Below are 14,213 nucleotides of genomic sequence, written 5' to 3' on the forward strand. Positions count from 1 at the left end.
CAGTGCTCCTCCACCGCCTGCCTCTGCAGCAGCTCCTGGCTCCAGGTTCCAGCCCTGACTTTTCTCCGTAACAACAGTGTAGATGACAAGCGGCTTTGGGTCTTTAATCATAACAACAGAGAGCCTGGCTAAAACTGTGACACATGTGACCCCAGCACTCAGGAGGCAGAACTGATGCAAGTTCAAGGTCAGCCTGTTCTACACTGAGGATCCAGCCCATTTGGGGAGATTTACATAAGCAAATACTACTACTACTACTACTACTACTACTACTACTACTACTACTACTGATAATAATAACAATAATAATAATAATTTGGTTTTTATAAAAACCAAAAGCCATGAACATATATAGTACGGAAAAGATGTAAAAATCTGTGTTTTTTAAAAAGGTGTTTACCTGTATTACTCACTAAAAATGCAAACTGATCCACTTTAATGCCCTGAGAATAAAGACTGGCAATACTGTGGGGAAAGCTGAATTCTCACACTAGTAGTGGGGCTCTAAAACAATACAACTGCTCAGGAATCCAGTTGACAATTTCTTATAAGAAATCAGACATAGGGCCTGGAGAGACAGCTCAGCACGTGAGAGCACTGTCTGTCCTTCCAGGGGACACAGTTCAATTCCCAGCACTCATACAGAGGCTCGCAACTGTCTGTAACTCCAGATGCAGGGGTCGCCATGCCCTTGAGCACTGCGTGTTCAGACACACAGGCAAAACATCTGCACACAAACAAAACAATTTAAAAAGTTTAGACAGATATCTTCCCTACCTGCACTGAGGTAAGCAGGCTGGTGGAGCATGCTTCTAATCCCAGCACGTGGGAGGCAGAGACAGGTAGATAGATCTATGAGTGTGAGGCCAGCCTGGTCTACAGAGTGAGTTCCAGAAGAGCCAAGGCTACACAGAGAAATCTTGTCTCAAAAACTAAAACAAGAACAAACTTTAAAATGTCCTAAAACCCACAACAGAGAACTGACTGGGCTGTTCCCTGCCATGGGCAGGCCTCTCCAGTCTTAGCTTTTGCCAAATAAACTTCTGCTCCAGCTGCCAGTATCGCTCAACTAAATTCTTCAAGGAGAAAGAAATAAGCAAGAAACCCTGAGAACATCATGATGCCATGATCCCAATACATATTGATCAGTAAAAAATGAAAACATGTTAGGGTGGGGGGGTGGCACATGCCTTTTAATTCTAGTTCTCTGGAGGCAGGTCTTTGTGAGTTCAAGGCCAGCCTGGCCTACAGAGCAAGTTCCGGGATGACCAGAGTTACTCCTAGAAACCATCTTGAAAAACAAAACAAAACAAAAAAAACCAAAACAAACAAATAGCAACAAAGTATGAAATGAAAACACAGGTTCACACAATGGTTTGTTCACAAATGTCTTAGTAGCTTTATTCAAAATATTCCCACACTAGAAATAACCCAAATATCTATCAAGAGATACACAGATTAGCCAATAGTAGTATATTACTTAGTATAATAAGTATATCATAATAGGAATACTGCTCACCCAGAAAAAGGAACAAGCTATTGATAAATACAACAGCACACATGTCGAAACATGTTAAGCTAAATAAAACTTCAACACAGGAGTGTACCTCATCTGACACAGTCCTGAACTTCAATGAAATAACAGAACAGACAAAATTAATCCTGAGAGATAGAGTAGATGAATGACTACCTGGGGTGCATGAGGGGGGAGGGGGTGACCCACTGACTGCAGAAGGAGACAGTGCATGTGCTGGTGGACGATCTGCTCTGTCTTGACTGGGACTGATGTTGGCACTGGTATAGAAATGTCAAGGCTGAACTGTACAGTTAGGACGGGCACATTTAACTGTATGAAAGCAGTCACACAGCCAGAGCAGAAGAGTCAGAGCCCAGTGCCCACCCTAATAGACGGAAGTGCACTAAGTTTCTATTTGTTTCTTTAGCAGCATGCGGGTCAGATTTTCATCCAATGAATGGCTGAGTAAAATTGTAATATTCAAAGAGACAGCCACAGACATGGAGATTAACAAAAGCCATGCAATAAGCTGGTTCCACCAGAGGGCACGCACAGCTTCAAGCCAAATGACTAACTTCTGATAGACAGCATCCCACTGTCAGGTGGTTATCTCTGAGGGATGGGACGCTGTCCAGGTAGTCGAACCCAAGTCTGACCAGGGGGCTAAATCAAATGTTAGGTCTCTTACCAACTTTAAGAAAATCTCATTATAAAAAGGCAAATGGTTACAAGTTCATTACAAGGATTTGACAGATTCAACTTAGGAGTTCACTGTTAAAGAAACCGGAATATAGCTTATTTTTAAACTCTATTGCACTTAGAATTAATACAAACTTTCAACTTGACGTCAGAGGTTAGGAAGAAGGCATTTTTGTCAGGCTGGGGATGACTCTAGGGGCCTTAAACCTGCCATGCACACACCCCTCCATTAGGTTACTTCCTGGCCCTGAACAATTATCTATGCGGTATCTTCTTCACAAAGCAAATACTTATTAAAACAAGTTTCTATGAATACTTTTCCTCCTATACCAAACCCTGGTAAAGCCTGGGTCATACATTTCCTGTCCTTCTTACATTTATTCTATTTTAGGGTGAAGACGGGCTTCTATTTTGTCTCTCAATTTTACTATAGGCTGGTTTATGACACATTTTTACAGAGCGCTGCAGTGACAGAAATACTAGAAATTTCACCTCATTAGAGAAAATGCACAGTGAGCAGTGTGCTCTTTTCAATCTTACGTACATATTTCAGTAACTCATCTCTTTTTCACCCTCCAGCATGAGGGGAAAGCAGGCTCCTCCACCGGACTCCTACCGAGGGCCTAGCAGAAGACTGACCTCGATTATCAAGGAACCCAGAAAACAGTAGCCACCGTACTTGATCCCATTGGGCAGCAGTGACTCATCCCCGGGAGGGAGAAGGCAAGGCTGCAAATGCCACCTGCTCTGACTCACATTTCCCAACTCGAGGCTCTCAGGGACTCCTGAGGTGAGGCTGATGGCTAACCACTCACGTATCTCTGAAATTTTATTTAGCTATTCTTTAGTGTACACACACACACACACACACACACACACACACACACACACAAACACTGCATTTTATCATATCCTCTCTGCCATTCTCATGCCTGCCTTTTCCCCAGGCCCCTCCTCATCCCTCTCCAATCTATATTCTTTTTCTTTGTAAGCCAGAGTCTAATCAGAGCAGGCCCTGGTCTGTGCAGAATCTCTAAGTGCAAAAGTAAGTTAGAGATCGCACCACTGCAAACAGACTCTTCCTTCCCTAGCAATCATGAACTGTCAAAAGCTCCCAGCTAGAGGTGGGACCCTCTGAGCCCCTTACCCCATCCATCCTGGAATGCTGACTGGCTGGATTATGTGCAAACACAGCTACAGTGAGTTCACAAGCTCAAAGGCCCCTCATGTCCAGCATCTTGCAGCATCTTCCCTGGTCTCTGCTCTCAATCTACTTGCCGCCTCTTTCTTAGTGGTTGGGGCGATCAAGATGTCCTATTCAGGGTGTGTGTGTGTGTGTGTGTGTGTGTGTGTGTGTGTGTGTGTGCTCCAGCACACTTGCACGTACCATTTCTTGACCTACTATCAAACAGTGTATCTTAAGGATCATTTGCATGCACAGTGCACTGCTAAGTGTTAGGTGTCAGATTCACCCAACGTTCTCATCAGTCCATGTCTTAGTGATGCTGATGTACTCAAAACCCAGGGTCCTGGTGGGTGGTATATCCAGGAAAAAGGGCGTCTAGATTCTTACATGGAACCTCTTTACTTCCTGTTTCCACTTCCTCAGAGCATTTGATAAAGTCAACAAACAAATGGGAAGGAGATGGCTGTAGTGACTGACATTTGCGTCCAGTGCTGTGTGACTCTGAGCATGTGGGATGCTCTGTTTTTATAACCCGTATCATCTCTGTGCCTTCAAGGTGACCCCCGTGGATACAAGGGATGCTTTGTGCTATAACATTTATGTGGATGAGAGCAGTCATGATCAACTTTTATTGTTTTTTTTTTTTTTTTTGCATAAGTAGCCATTAGAATATCTTTATACAAACATCTTCTCCCCTCGCAAATGCACTTAGCTCAAAACACCCACCTTTTTTCATGTTTTTCTGCGGAGGCAGTGGAGAGAGAGGAGATGGGAGATGAGGTTTGAAAGTGTTCCTCAGGTAGACTAAAGTACTTGGCGATTATTCCCTTCATTAAGAAAGTCAGCTTTGTAACTGAGAATCCATTAAAAGTACAGTGTGTCCACTTTATTAAAAAAGGTGTCACCTGGGTGCCACAAGCTCATGTCTAGCATTATCCATTCATTGCTGCAGGGTTTTTAAACAGTGTTTCAAATGACACACACCAAGCTGGGCAGTGTGGTGCACACCTTTAATCCCAGCAGAGGCAGGCAGAGCTCTGAGTCAGAAGCCAGCCCAGTCTACAGAGTTCCAAGACAGCCAGGGCTATACAGAGAAACCCTGTCTCGAAAAACAAAAAAATAAAAAAGGTGACACTCACCAAGATCTTGAATTAAATAATCTCCTGTCTGGACTCGTGGAAGAGCTGAATAATAAATTACCATTTATTTATTATTAAAATCTGATAATGCCCCAGAGAGTAAGGTGCCTATTATAGGAAGAAAATATAATCTTATTACACCAGCCATTAAGTAAATCATATACATTGCCACTCATGTATCATATCAGCCTGCTTGGACTGCTGTTCCTTCGTGGATGAAGTCCTGCAAGTCCCAGCCCTGCTGTAGAGCCAGCCGCTCCCTGACTGGAGCGTCTCCATGGTCGGCTTTCCTGGCTAATCTCAGTATTGTTAAGCACAATGGTTATTTTTTCCTTAATGAATATGAGTGGATTAAGGCAAAGGGACACAGACCAGCTTCTTCCTATCATATTGAAAGATGTTGTTGGGGCTGTACAGGCTGCAGACCAGCTGGCTGGAAAGACACAAGTTGTCCCCGGACCAATGTCGGACAATTAACCAAGAGATTACAGTGCTGCCAGGGTCTTCCCGATGTTGACTGTCAGGACCTTTCCTCAGCGCAACACTCAAGCACTCTGACATTCAAATGGCACCACTTATTCGCTATGTATCTCGACTGTGTGCAGATTACTTTTTTATTTAAAATAGTTAATGATTGGGAAATCATCTACTCGTTCTTTGTAAACTCCCCATTGCATAATTTTTTGCTTTTGCAGCCATTTTCTGCAAGGCTGTTGGATTCTTTTTCTGTCATGTTCTTCACGTAACTATGTGGTCCTTTCCCTTCGAAAGAGGAAGGATGTTTAAAAGAGCCTCCGATTCTATCCCACAGTGTGAAGTACTGCCCATAGTTATAGTCAAAGAGCATGTGGTGGTCTGTGTGATGAGCCGACCCGTTAATGAACGGCCTGAAGATCTGGGGAACCCGGAAGTCGCCATCATGAATAGAAATTGTCCAGACATTAACCAAGACATATAAACCTAAGTAGACCACCTTGTGCAGCGGGAAGACAAAGGGGTAGATATGGTAAGGCAGACTCTGAAGGAAGCCGTCCACAGGGTGAAAAGCATGACTTGCGAACGGCGTGGGGATCTTCCAAATATGATGAGGTTTATGTATGTGCTGAGGAAGAAAGGGATAAGGTTAGACCCATGTGCTGCACCTGAGGCAAGAGCAAGCTCAGCTTCCACTGCTGGTATAGACGGAACTAACTGGACTTGGCAAAGTCACTCCTTCTTTATCTGCAAGTTTGAAATTGTAAGACAGTCCATACCCACGAAGAAAAATATAAATACCATGCGCGTGGGACCTGATGGCTATGGCTAGAAGACTCGGACATTTATACAGGCAAGGGAAGCCCTTAGAATCTGGGTACAATGGTATGATACTGAAATGTGGGACATCGCCCCTGCCGCTCCTCTTTGAATGACTCTACCTTATAGAGCAGTCTGTGGTGCAGGCCCCTATGAATCCAGTAGATCAACATGTCGGTGAAGAAGAGGAAGGAGATCACGCTCATGATGAGATGAATCCAGCCTGAAAGAGACCACACAGAACAAGTCGGCGTTGGGCTCCAGGGTCACTGTTCCCTTTCCACAGGTCCCCATGCAGAAGGGGACCCTAAACTCAAACACGAGCTACTCCTTACAGGTTCATCTCCCTTTGCTACCCACAACTGGTTACTTTCCTCCTCTTCCCTTCCTCCCCCTCCTCCTCCTCCCCCCCTTCTCCCCACTCCTCACAAAACAATTTGAGACGTTCTACCTTTCATTACTTTTGAAATATTTAACTTTTACCTGCTATGCAAAACCATAAAAAATGCCCAGATTTTTTCATATTATTATTATTATTATTATTATTATTAATTATTGCTTTATTTTCTGAGACACAGTTTCTCTGTGTAGCCCTGACTATCCTGAAACTCTCTATAGATCAGGGTAGACTTATACTCAGAGATTCGCCTGTCTCTGCCTCCCAATGAAAGGGGTGGTACCAGGACACCACCAAGCTCTGGTATTAACTTTATTACTTTTCAATTATGTGTATGTGTGTGCATGTGAATGCCAGAGGCTCTGGCTCCCTGTGGCTGGAGTTACTGGCAGCTGTGATCTACCAATGTGGGTGCTGGGATCTGAACTTGGGTCCTCTTAACTGCTGAGCCATCTTTGTGGCACAAGTATATCTTAATTAAACTACAAAGAAGCCCATGGGACAGGACAGTCCCACTGGTTTCCTTCACCTCGGCTTTCCTAAGCCTTATCACTGTACATGACCTCCTTGCCTGGAGCTTAATTTCCCACTAAATACCTTAACTCTAGAAACTCCCTCCTTAATGAGCCACTTTCTGGGCTCTCCAGCCTCATGCTCCTGGGACTTTGTCCACCTGGCCGACGCACTCAACCTCCCCCCAGGGCCTATGGCCCCTTCCCCGCCCCCCCCGACTCTGGCTCACCCTGTTCTCAGTGTCTACAATTCCTTGTCCTTGATTTTGCTCATTCTCTCACGCATTATCTTCTAATCAACGACCTCCTGCTTTGAGAGCATCCTCCGGTATCAGCACACCTGGGCTCAAGCCTCTGACTCACCATCTATTTGCTGGGCTTACGGACACGTTCCTGACTCTCTCTTCCCTGCTGCGTCCCTTTCTAAGAGCAGCCAGGTAATATGGACCTGGGATCTCAGCACTGGTGAGTTAGAAACAGCCAGTCACACTGGACAAATTAGTAAACTCCAAGCCAATGAGAGACTCTGTCTAGACTTGGCCAGGTGGTACAGCCCTTAATCCCAACACTTGGGGAGGCAGAGGTGGATGGATCTCTGTGTGTTTGGGGCCAGCCTGCTTCTCCTTAAGTGAGTTCCAGGCCAGCCAGGGCTACAAATCAAGGCCCTGTCTAACCACAAACAAAACATACAAACAAACAAAAAACAGAAGGTAAAGAGTAATCCTCAAGATGACATTTGAGCATTTGAGGTAGCCCTTGGCCTTTTGTGCACAGGTGCTCTTAGAGCCTCCTGGTATCCGCTCACCATTTGGAAAGTCTCCTATGTCATCATAGAGTTTGCTGTAACCCCTCAGCTCCAGCAGGAACAATGACACAGTGGGGATGCTGATCCAAGGCAAAGACTTGACAGTGAACATGATCTCTCGAGAGACTTGATTCTGCAGATCAAAGTTCCAATTACTTTAAAAAGTCACAGAAATCAGTGGATTTTTAAATGTTCTGTCTGTTCTTGGGATCTGGTGCATGTCAGGCAAGAACTCTACTACTGAACTACATTCCTACCTCTCAATTTTTTCTCTTTTCCTCAGATTTTATTTTTAATTAAGTGTATATGCGTGTGTCCATGCATGCGTGCGTGTGGGTGAGCATGTGTGTAAACAGGAGCACGTGAGCACACTGTCTGCAGAGGCCAGAAGATCCCGGAGAGCTGGCATTCCAGGCAGCTGTGAGCTGTCAACGTGTGTGCTAGGTACCAAACCTGGGGTCCTCTGCAGAAATAAAATACAGTTAAGCTCACGTTTCAGGTCCACTGAGTTCTCTTTTATACTAAAAGGCTTACTTCCCAACCTTCTCCCGTGAAGAGCTGAATGTACAGAAACGTGGAAGGAATCATTCCTTGACACCAACCAAAGCAGCAAGCACCTTCCCTTCTGAACACTTCTCTCTTCCTCACCAAAGCTGTCTGCTGAGTTTCTGTGTAAGGAATAATCTTCAGATGAACTTCCCTCCCCAGCTCCTCTCAGTGCGGGGGTCTGACCAATGCCAGAAACAGTCTCAGAGAACTGTTCCAACCTGACGAGGATCAAATCTCAACTGCTGAACGTGGATCCCTGGGTCAGCCACAGAGAAGCACACACGACAAAAAAACACCCTTCAGTTTGCAAAAGCTAGAGAGTAAAATATCCGCACAAGAACAGTAATTATAAGACTCCATTCATTCACCAGGATCGGCAAAACCGTTCTCATCTGTGTACCAGGTGAAGTAAGATTCCAGGCTAATGGAAAACAACAAGATCCCCGTCTTAGAATGCAAGAAGGGAAGAGGTTATTAATCATTACAAAAATAGCCAACCCCTTTACGGGCTTGATTTCAAAATTTTTATTTACATATCACTCAAAAGATTCACGGATATAGCATCTTTTTTATGGTAACCGAAGCTGGAAGAAATCTCTTACCTTTAAAAACTGTGGGTGTTTCATTAATGAATGGTCATAGACAAAATAATAGCTAAGGGTCGCGCAGAAGAAGTAGAGGATGTAAGCACCCAGGTTGGTGACAACCAGGAGACTAACAGTTTGTCGGATGATGTTGTCCTCGGGCCATGTGGCTGGATACACATAGGGAGTGAAGAAATAGTAGTCGGCAGCACTGAGAACCAGGTCCATTGCAGTCCCTGCAAGACAAAGGGATGACAGTTCACTCCTCACCTGTTTCTGCAAAGCTCTGTATACAGTTTCCACTAAGAACAACCTTATGTGGTATGGAGTGGCCACCAGCCTCTCCAGGTGCGATCTTTGGCAGCAGAAACAATATCAATGTATCATCCCTGACCTCTTCCTATTTTCAACATTGTTGCAACTAGACATTGGTCACACGGCAGGGTCAGGATTCCCAAAAGATGGCATAACATGGTACAAGATGCCTTTGGATGGATTTCTTGTCCGTTTATCATCCTAAGATCTGGTGTAAGCACTAGTCATTACCACAAATGACTTGTGTGATTTCCCATGAGGGTTTGCAACCTAGCTACCCATTCTACCATACTATCCTCACGCACACTCGCTTAATGACTTTCCAGCAGTTTCCCAATCATGCCACCAGGAGCAACATGATCAATGTTTAGCATTACTTCAACAGTAGCCTCCCTGACGGGGTTAAGTATCAATGTCTTTTTTGTGTTGGGCTGGGGAGATGGCTTAGTCAGCCAAGTGAAGAGCAAGGCATGGTGGCTTGTGTCTAAATAATCCCATTGGTGGCAAGATAGGAAGGAGAGACAGGAGGACCCTGGAACTTCCTGGTCAGCTAGCTCAGCCTACCTAGGAGAACTTTAGGCTAATGAAAGACACTATGTCACATAAAAGATGAAAGGTGCCCAGAGACAATAACTGAAGTTGTCCTTAGACCTTCACATGTGTGCACATGCATGCATGTGCACATGTATGGGGGGGTGGAAGGAGAGAGAGAGAGAGAGAAAGAGAGAGAGAGAGAGAGAGAGAGAGGGGTAGAGGGAGAGAATCTTCCAATTATTGTTTACATGATAAACATTTCTTTATAAAATTTATTTTTATTGGAGTTGGGGATTTAGCTCAGTGGTAGAGCACAAGGCCCTGGGTTCAGTCCTCAGCTCCAGGGAAAAAAATTATTTTTATTTTATGTGTGTATGTTTGCCTGACTATTGATGACATGGGTGCACATGCCTGCAGAGGCTAGGAGTTTATATCGACTCCCCTGGAGCTGGTGATTGTAAGATGCCTGAGGCGAACAGTGGGCGCTGGACTTGGGTCCTCTGCACATGTTAACTGCTGGGGCCTTTCTCTCTGGCCCTACTAAACATTTATTTATGCTCGTCTCCCAACATCATTTTGTGCAAGGAGTAATTTTGAGAATAGATCTTTATGGGTGAACTATCCTATTGTGATTGCCAGGCCTATGCTAACTATGTAGGTAGTATATAAATGCTTGCTTTTCTAAGCACAACACTGCTTGGTGAGAAAGGCTGTCTTGTAGTTACAGTGCAGGAAAAGAAAATGCTATAAGCATCCTTTTCAGCATGAAGTTAAGGAGAAGAATGTACAAAAGACTTGTCTGGGTATAAAGAGTTCCCAAGGACCTCTAACTAGACTTTCAGACATTTTCTACTGTTCCTCTTTCTTTAATTCTAACATCTCCCTTCTTAATGCACCTATTACAGTGCACCGGCCTCCTAACACAATTTAACAGTCCCACAGTTATGCCAACTGATTTCAGGATCAGCGCAGCCTCTGTTGACGCCTGTCTACTTTTTCATTGTCAAGCCTACTTCATGAAACACGGCTGGCGTTTCATTTTTCTCTCCTAGGCCATATTTTCGTAGTCACTTCCAGTTAACTGTCAAACTGTTCGTCTCCCCAATCCGTAAGTCACGGATGGTGTTAGATCCTAGGCTCATTCTATAGGATGCATCAGACACACAGCACACACCAGCATCCCCCCTCACTACTGTCCTGTGCAGGAGTGACAGCAGCTCTATCCTTGCTGCCGCCCACAGGCTGACTTCAGACATTTCTGACCCTTTCCCCACCTCCAGAAGACACAGGCAGGAATACCTGGTATGTGACCCAAGAAACAATGGTTGTGTCAGCAGTCACTTGGTGTCAGGATCTACCATCAGATGAGTTCGAGGGTTGAACCTATGGGGAAAGAACAAAAGAACTATTTGGATCTCAGGACTTCCAGGCTTTGACACAGCCACTGCTCCTGTATTAAGTAAACCTTCACAGGCATGATCCGCTCACCGCTCTCCACAGGTATCGAACTGCTTTGTGCATCCTCAAGCAAAGGACGACAGTGCCAATTTCTCCACAACCCCTAGAGTAGCTTCAACACTAGTTGAAAGAATATCTTGGTGCATACTGGCTCCATATTTACCTCGAGTATAACTGAGCACAACTTCATATGTTTGTAACACATTACGCATTTACTGTATCATGCTCTGTCTCTAACCTTTGGTCATTTTCACCCCGGATTTTTCAGCTTCTTCATTAAAAACCTTCCCTACCCCTCCCCTTCTCCCTCCAGCTCATTCTGTAAGCCACATTTCCTCTACAGCTTCCCAAGTGGCCAAACCCGTAAGTCTTGCAGCATCAACCCTAGCTAGGAGTTGTTTGCTAAGGAACTAGCCCTTTGCTCAATGTTTTCTCTCATTTCACCATGAAAAAATTAATTTACATTAAATGTTACGTGCTCATTTCTCCATCATATATGCCACTGGTAACTAAAAAAAAAACAAAAACAAAAACACAATGTAGTCGGTATCAAGTGCTATACAGTGATAAACACCCACATGTTCACATAATTTTGTACATAATTTTAAGGGTTCAACCCCTTAGAGTCAAAGAAAAGCCATGGACCCTAAGTTAAGTAGGTAGTTTTGCTGGAAACTGAAGTTTACTTTAAATATTATACTACCTTTGCAGAGAAAAAATTTCTTTTCTTTAAAACATGGTTAAAAATTAAATGGGCCTGCAGTGTAGTTCAGTGATATTCCTTCTGCCTCATGTGTCCAAAGCTTTGGTTCCTTCCCCAGCATCAGATAAATAAGTAAACAAATAAATAAATAAACACACTATTATGCATAAGTGACTTGAAACTATTATATTTTTAACTAAGAAAAAAAGCACAGAAACAAGAGCTATCATTTATATATTTCAAAAAAAAAAAAAAAAACCAACCCACTATATATTATTTTAAGCCCTCCCCCACTCCCACCCTCTTTGGCTATGTGACCTGGAACTTCGATTCTCCTGCTTCAGTCTCCCGAGCTCTTGGATGCCCTGCCACACATCTCATCTGGCCTTCACACATTTAGAGAGGGAATGGAGAGGTTCTCCCATCTACAAGTCTATAAAGTGCGTACGTGTATAATCTTAGTACACAGGACGCTGAAGGCACAGTGAGTTAACTCTGTTCTGCGAGGAGCAGTCGAGGCAAAGTAAAGGCCAGCGCCTGTTTTACCATGCACTACCTCTCCAGAGTCACACACACAGAAAGGGAAGTCTGAGTTCTCCACATTAATTATATTAAACGACGAATGCAATAAGTCGGCAAGAGAGCAAGGGTCACAAGGCAAGCCCTTTAACACAACGATGGATGGCAGTGCAAACTCAGCAAACACATAAAGTGTTCAGTAAGTAACTTGGCCGCCGCGGAGGCCATGTTTCCACTTGTACCACCTTCCAGTTTACTCGGCAATTAAAGCAAGGAGGCCAGTATGTGCGACTTTTTAATGGTGCTTAAAGTGTGCATGCTGCCGCTTGTAGTCTTCAAAAAGGCAGGGAGTGCCGGCCCATCACCCCTTCCTAGGTCGCAGTAGGACGCTGGTTCACAACCTTGTGCCTTCTCCTGGAGAAGCCGGTGTCAAAGCAAAGCACCAGCGTTTCCCACTTCACCCCGGATGTGGGGTCCACAGCAACCTCTAGCACTGGCGGGAACCCAGCTCTCCTGGGCCAGGGTACTTCCCCGCCCCCACATAGCCTTGTCCCCATCGCAGGCCCCAGGGCTCAAGGTGTCCACCAAGCCATCACCCCTCCATGCTACCTGCGTTTTTAGCAGGGACGGTCACACACAGCTGCGGAGGATGCCATACAAGCGCCGGGCACCTGAGGACCCCTGGCGATCGCCCGCATGTCCTCCCACTCACCGCTGCCCAGCTGCCAGCGAACGGAACCTACCTGCCAGGCCCAGCAGCGCCGTAAGCCGCCGCTATACCGCCTGCGGAGTACCGGAGCTGAAGAGCCGGAGACACCGCCCGCTCAGCAGAGCCCCGCCCACATGCAGGCAGCCCGCCAATCAGCGGCCGGCGCCATAAGCTGATGTGACGGCGGATCGCGCGACTCGGACCCGCGCGGTCGCCGCGGTCACGTGGTAAGCCGCGTACGGGCCCCGCCCCCATCCCCTCTACCCGGACTATTCAGGCACTTCTTGATGCTGCTGCAGGCTGAAATGAGTTTTTCTTCCCACTTTGTTCCCGCCCGGCAAGTTTATGAGAATCGTGCATAGGACCCGGGATGAGTGCAAAATGACAACCTGAAGGAGGATTAATGACGCTTCCTTTGACGTTAATGGCAGAGTCATTTGTCCCGTTCCTGTGGCTCAAACATTCATCAACCCGCACTTAATTTTTTCACTTTCCTGCAAGTCCTGTTATGCAGCATTAAAATATGTAAATTGAAAGTTATGTGTAGCAGAGTAAATTTTAAAAGCAGAGTAAATTTATTATCGGCGATAAAAAAGAAAAAAAAGATTATGATCTGGCCCAACCAGTTTACATAGGCAAAGATAGGGGAGAAAAAACAAATGAATTTAAAGTTAAAATTGGCTAATTACGACGGGGAATCTAGACAGCAACACACTGTATAAAATTCAAGAGCTCCCTAAGGTGAGCAGTAGAGATTAGCAGTAGCGACCAAAATAAAAAGAAATTAAGAAGAAGAAAGGCCAAATGGATGGGTGCTTCAAAGTTACATTCAGAGAGAATTTACCTGTCGTCAGTTTCCAGTAACATGGCGCTAATGAATGATTTTTTTTGTTTGTTTGTTTGTTTGTTTGTTTGGTTTGGTTTGGTTTTTGTTTGGGTTGGAAGGAGCAGGTCATTTCAAAAGCCAGTTTGATTAAGCGATATACAAAACATGAGAGATGATTCTGGCCAGATTTGATCCCCCAGAGCTCTGAGGCAAGAGTCTCATCCAAAATAATGACTCTGTATAAATTCCACTTAGCACGTGTGTTTGCCAGGGTTCTCTGGAGGAACAGAACTGATAAGATGAATACATACCTAAAGAATTTATGAAACCAGCTTAAATAAAAGTAATAACAGTTCTCTCACATCTGAGGAGCTAACTCCCCCAGTAGTTGTTCTAACTTCGAGGCCGGTTACCTCTCCAGCCAGAGCAGCCCTATAATGGTTGTCTCACCCTGAAAAAGCGAACGGCC

At 44.9% G+C, this 14,213-nt stretch overlaps 1 protein-coding gene across 2 annotated transcripts; it reads right to left on the bottom strand.

Moving 5' to 3' along the window:
- Nucleotides 1–1,375: 1,375 nt before the first annotated feature.
- On the bottom strand, nucleotides 1,376–12,984 carry Sc5d (sterol-C5-desaturase). Of its 2 annotated transcripts, none has more exons than XM_017595406.3 (6): nucleotides 12,819–12,967; nucleotides 10,829–10,912; nucleotides 8,699–8,916; nucleotides 7,548–7,680; nucleotides 5,956–6,056; nucleotides 1,376–5,642 (listed from the first exon to the last, which is right to left on the bottom strand). In XM_017595406.3, exons 3-6 carry the CDS (start codon nucleotides 8,906–8,908, stop codon nucleotides 5,187–5,189), a joined length of 900 nt encoding a protein of 299 aa, XP_017450895.1. In that variant the 5' UTR covers nucleotides 8,909–8,916; nucleotides 10,829–10,912; nucleotides 12,819–12,967; the 3' UTR covers nucleotides 1,376–5,186. The 2 variants fall into 2 exon arrangements, with proteins under 2 accessions (XP_017450895.1, NP_446094.1); NM_053642.2 differs by having other exon boundaries at nucleotides 4,036–5,642; nucleotides 12,953–12,984.
- Nucleotides 12,985–14,213: the final 1,229 nt, after the last annotated feature.

This window comes from Rattus norvegicus, chromosome 8 (genome assembly GCF_036323735.1).
Source record: "Rattus norvegicus strain BN/NHsdMcwi chromosome 8, GRCr8, whole genome shotgun sequence".
Taxonomy (NCBI): Eukaryota; Metazoa; Chordata; class Mammalia; order Rodentia; family Muridae; genus Rattus; species Rattus norvegicus.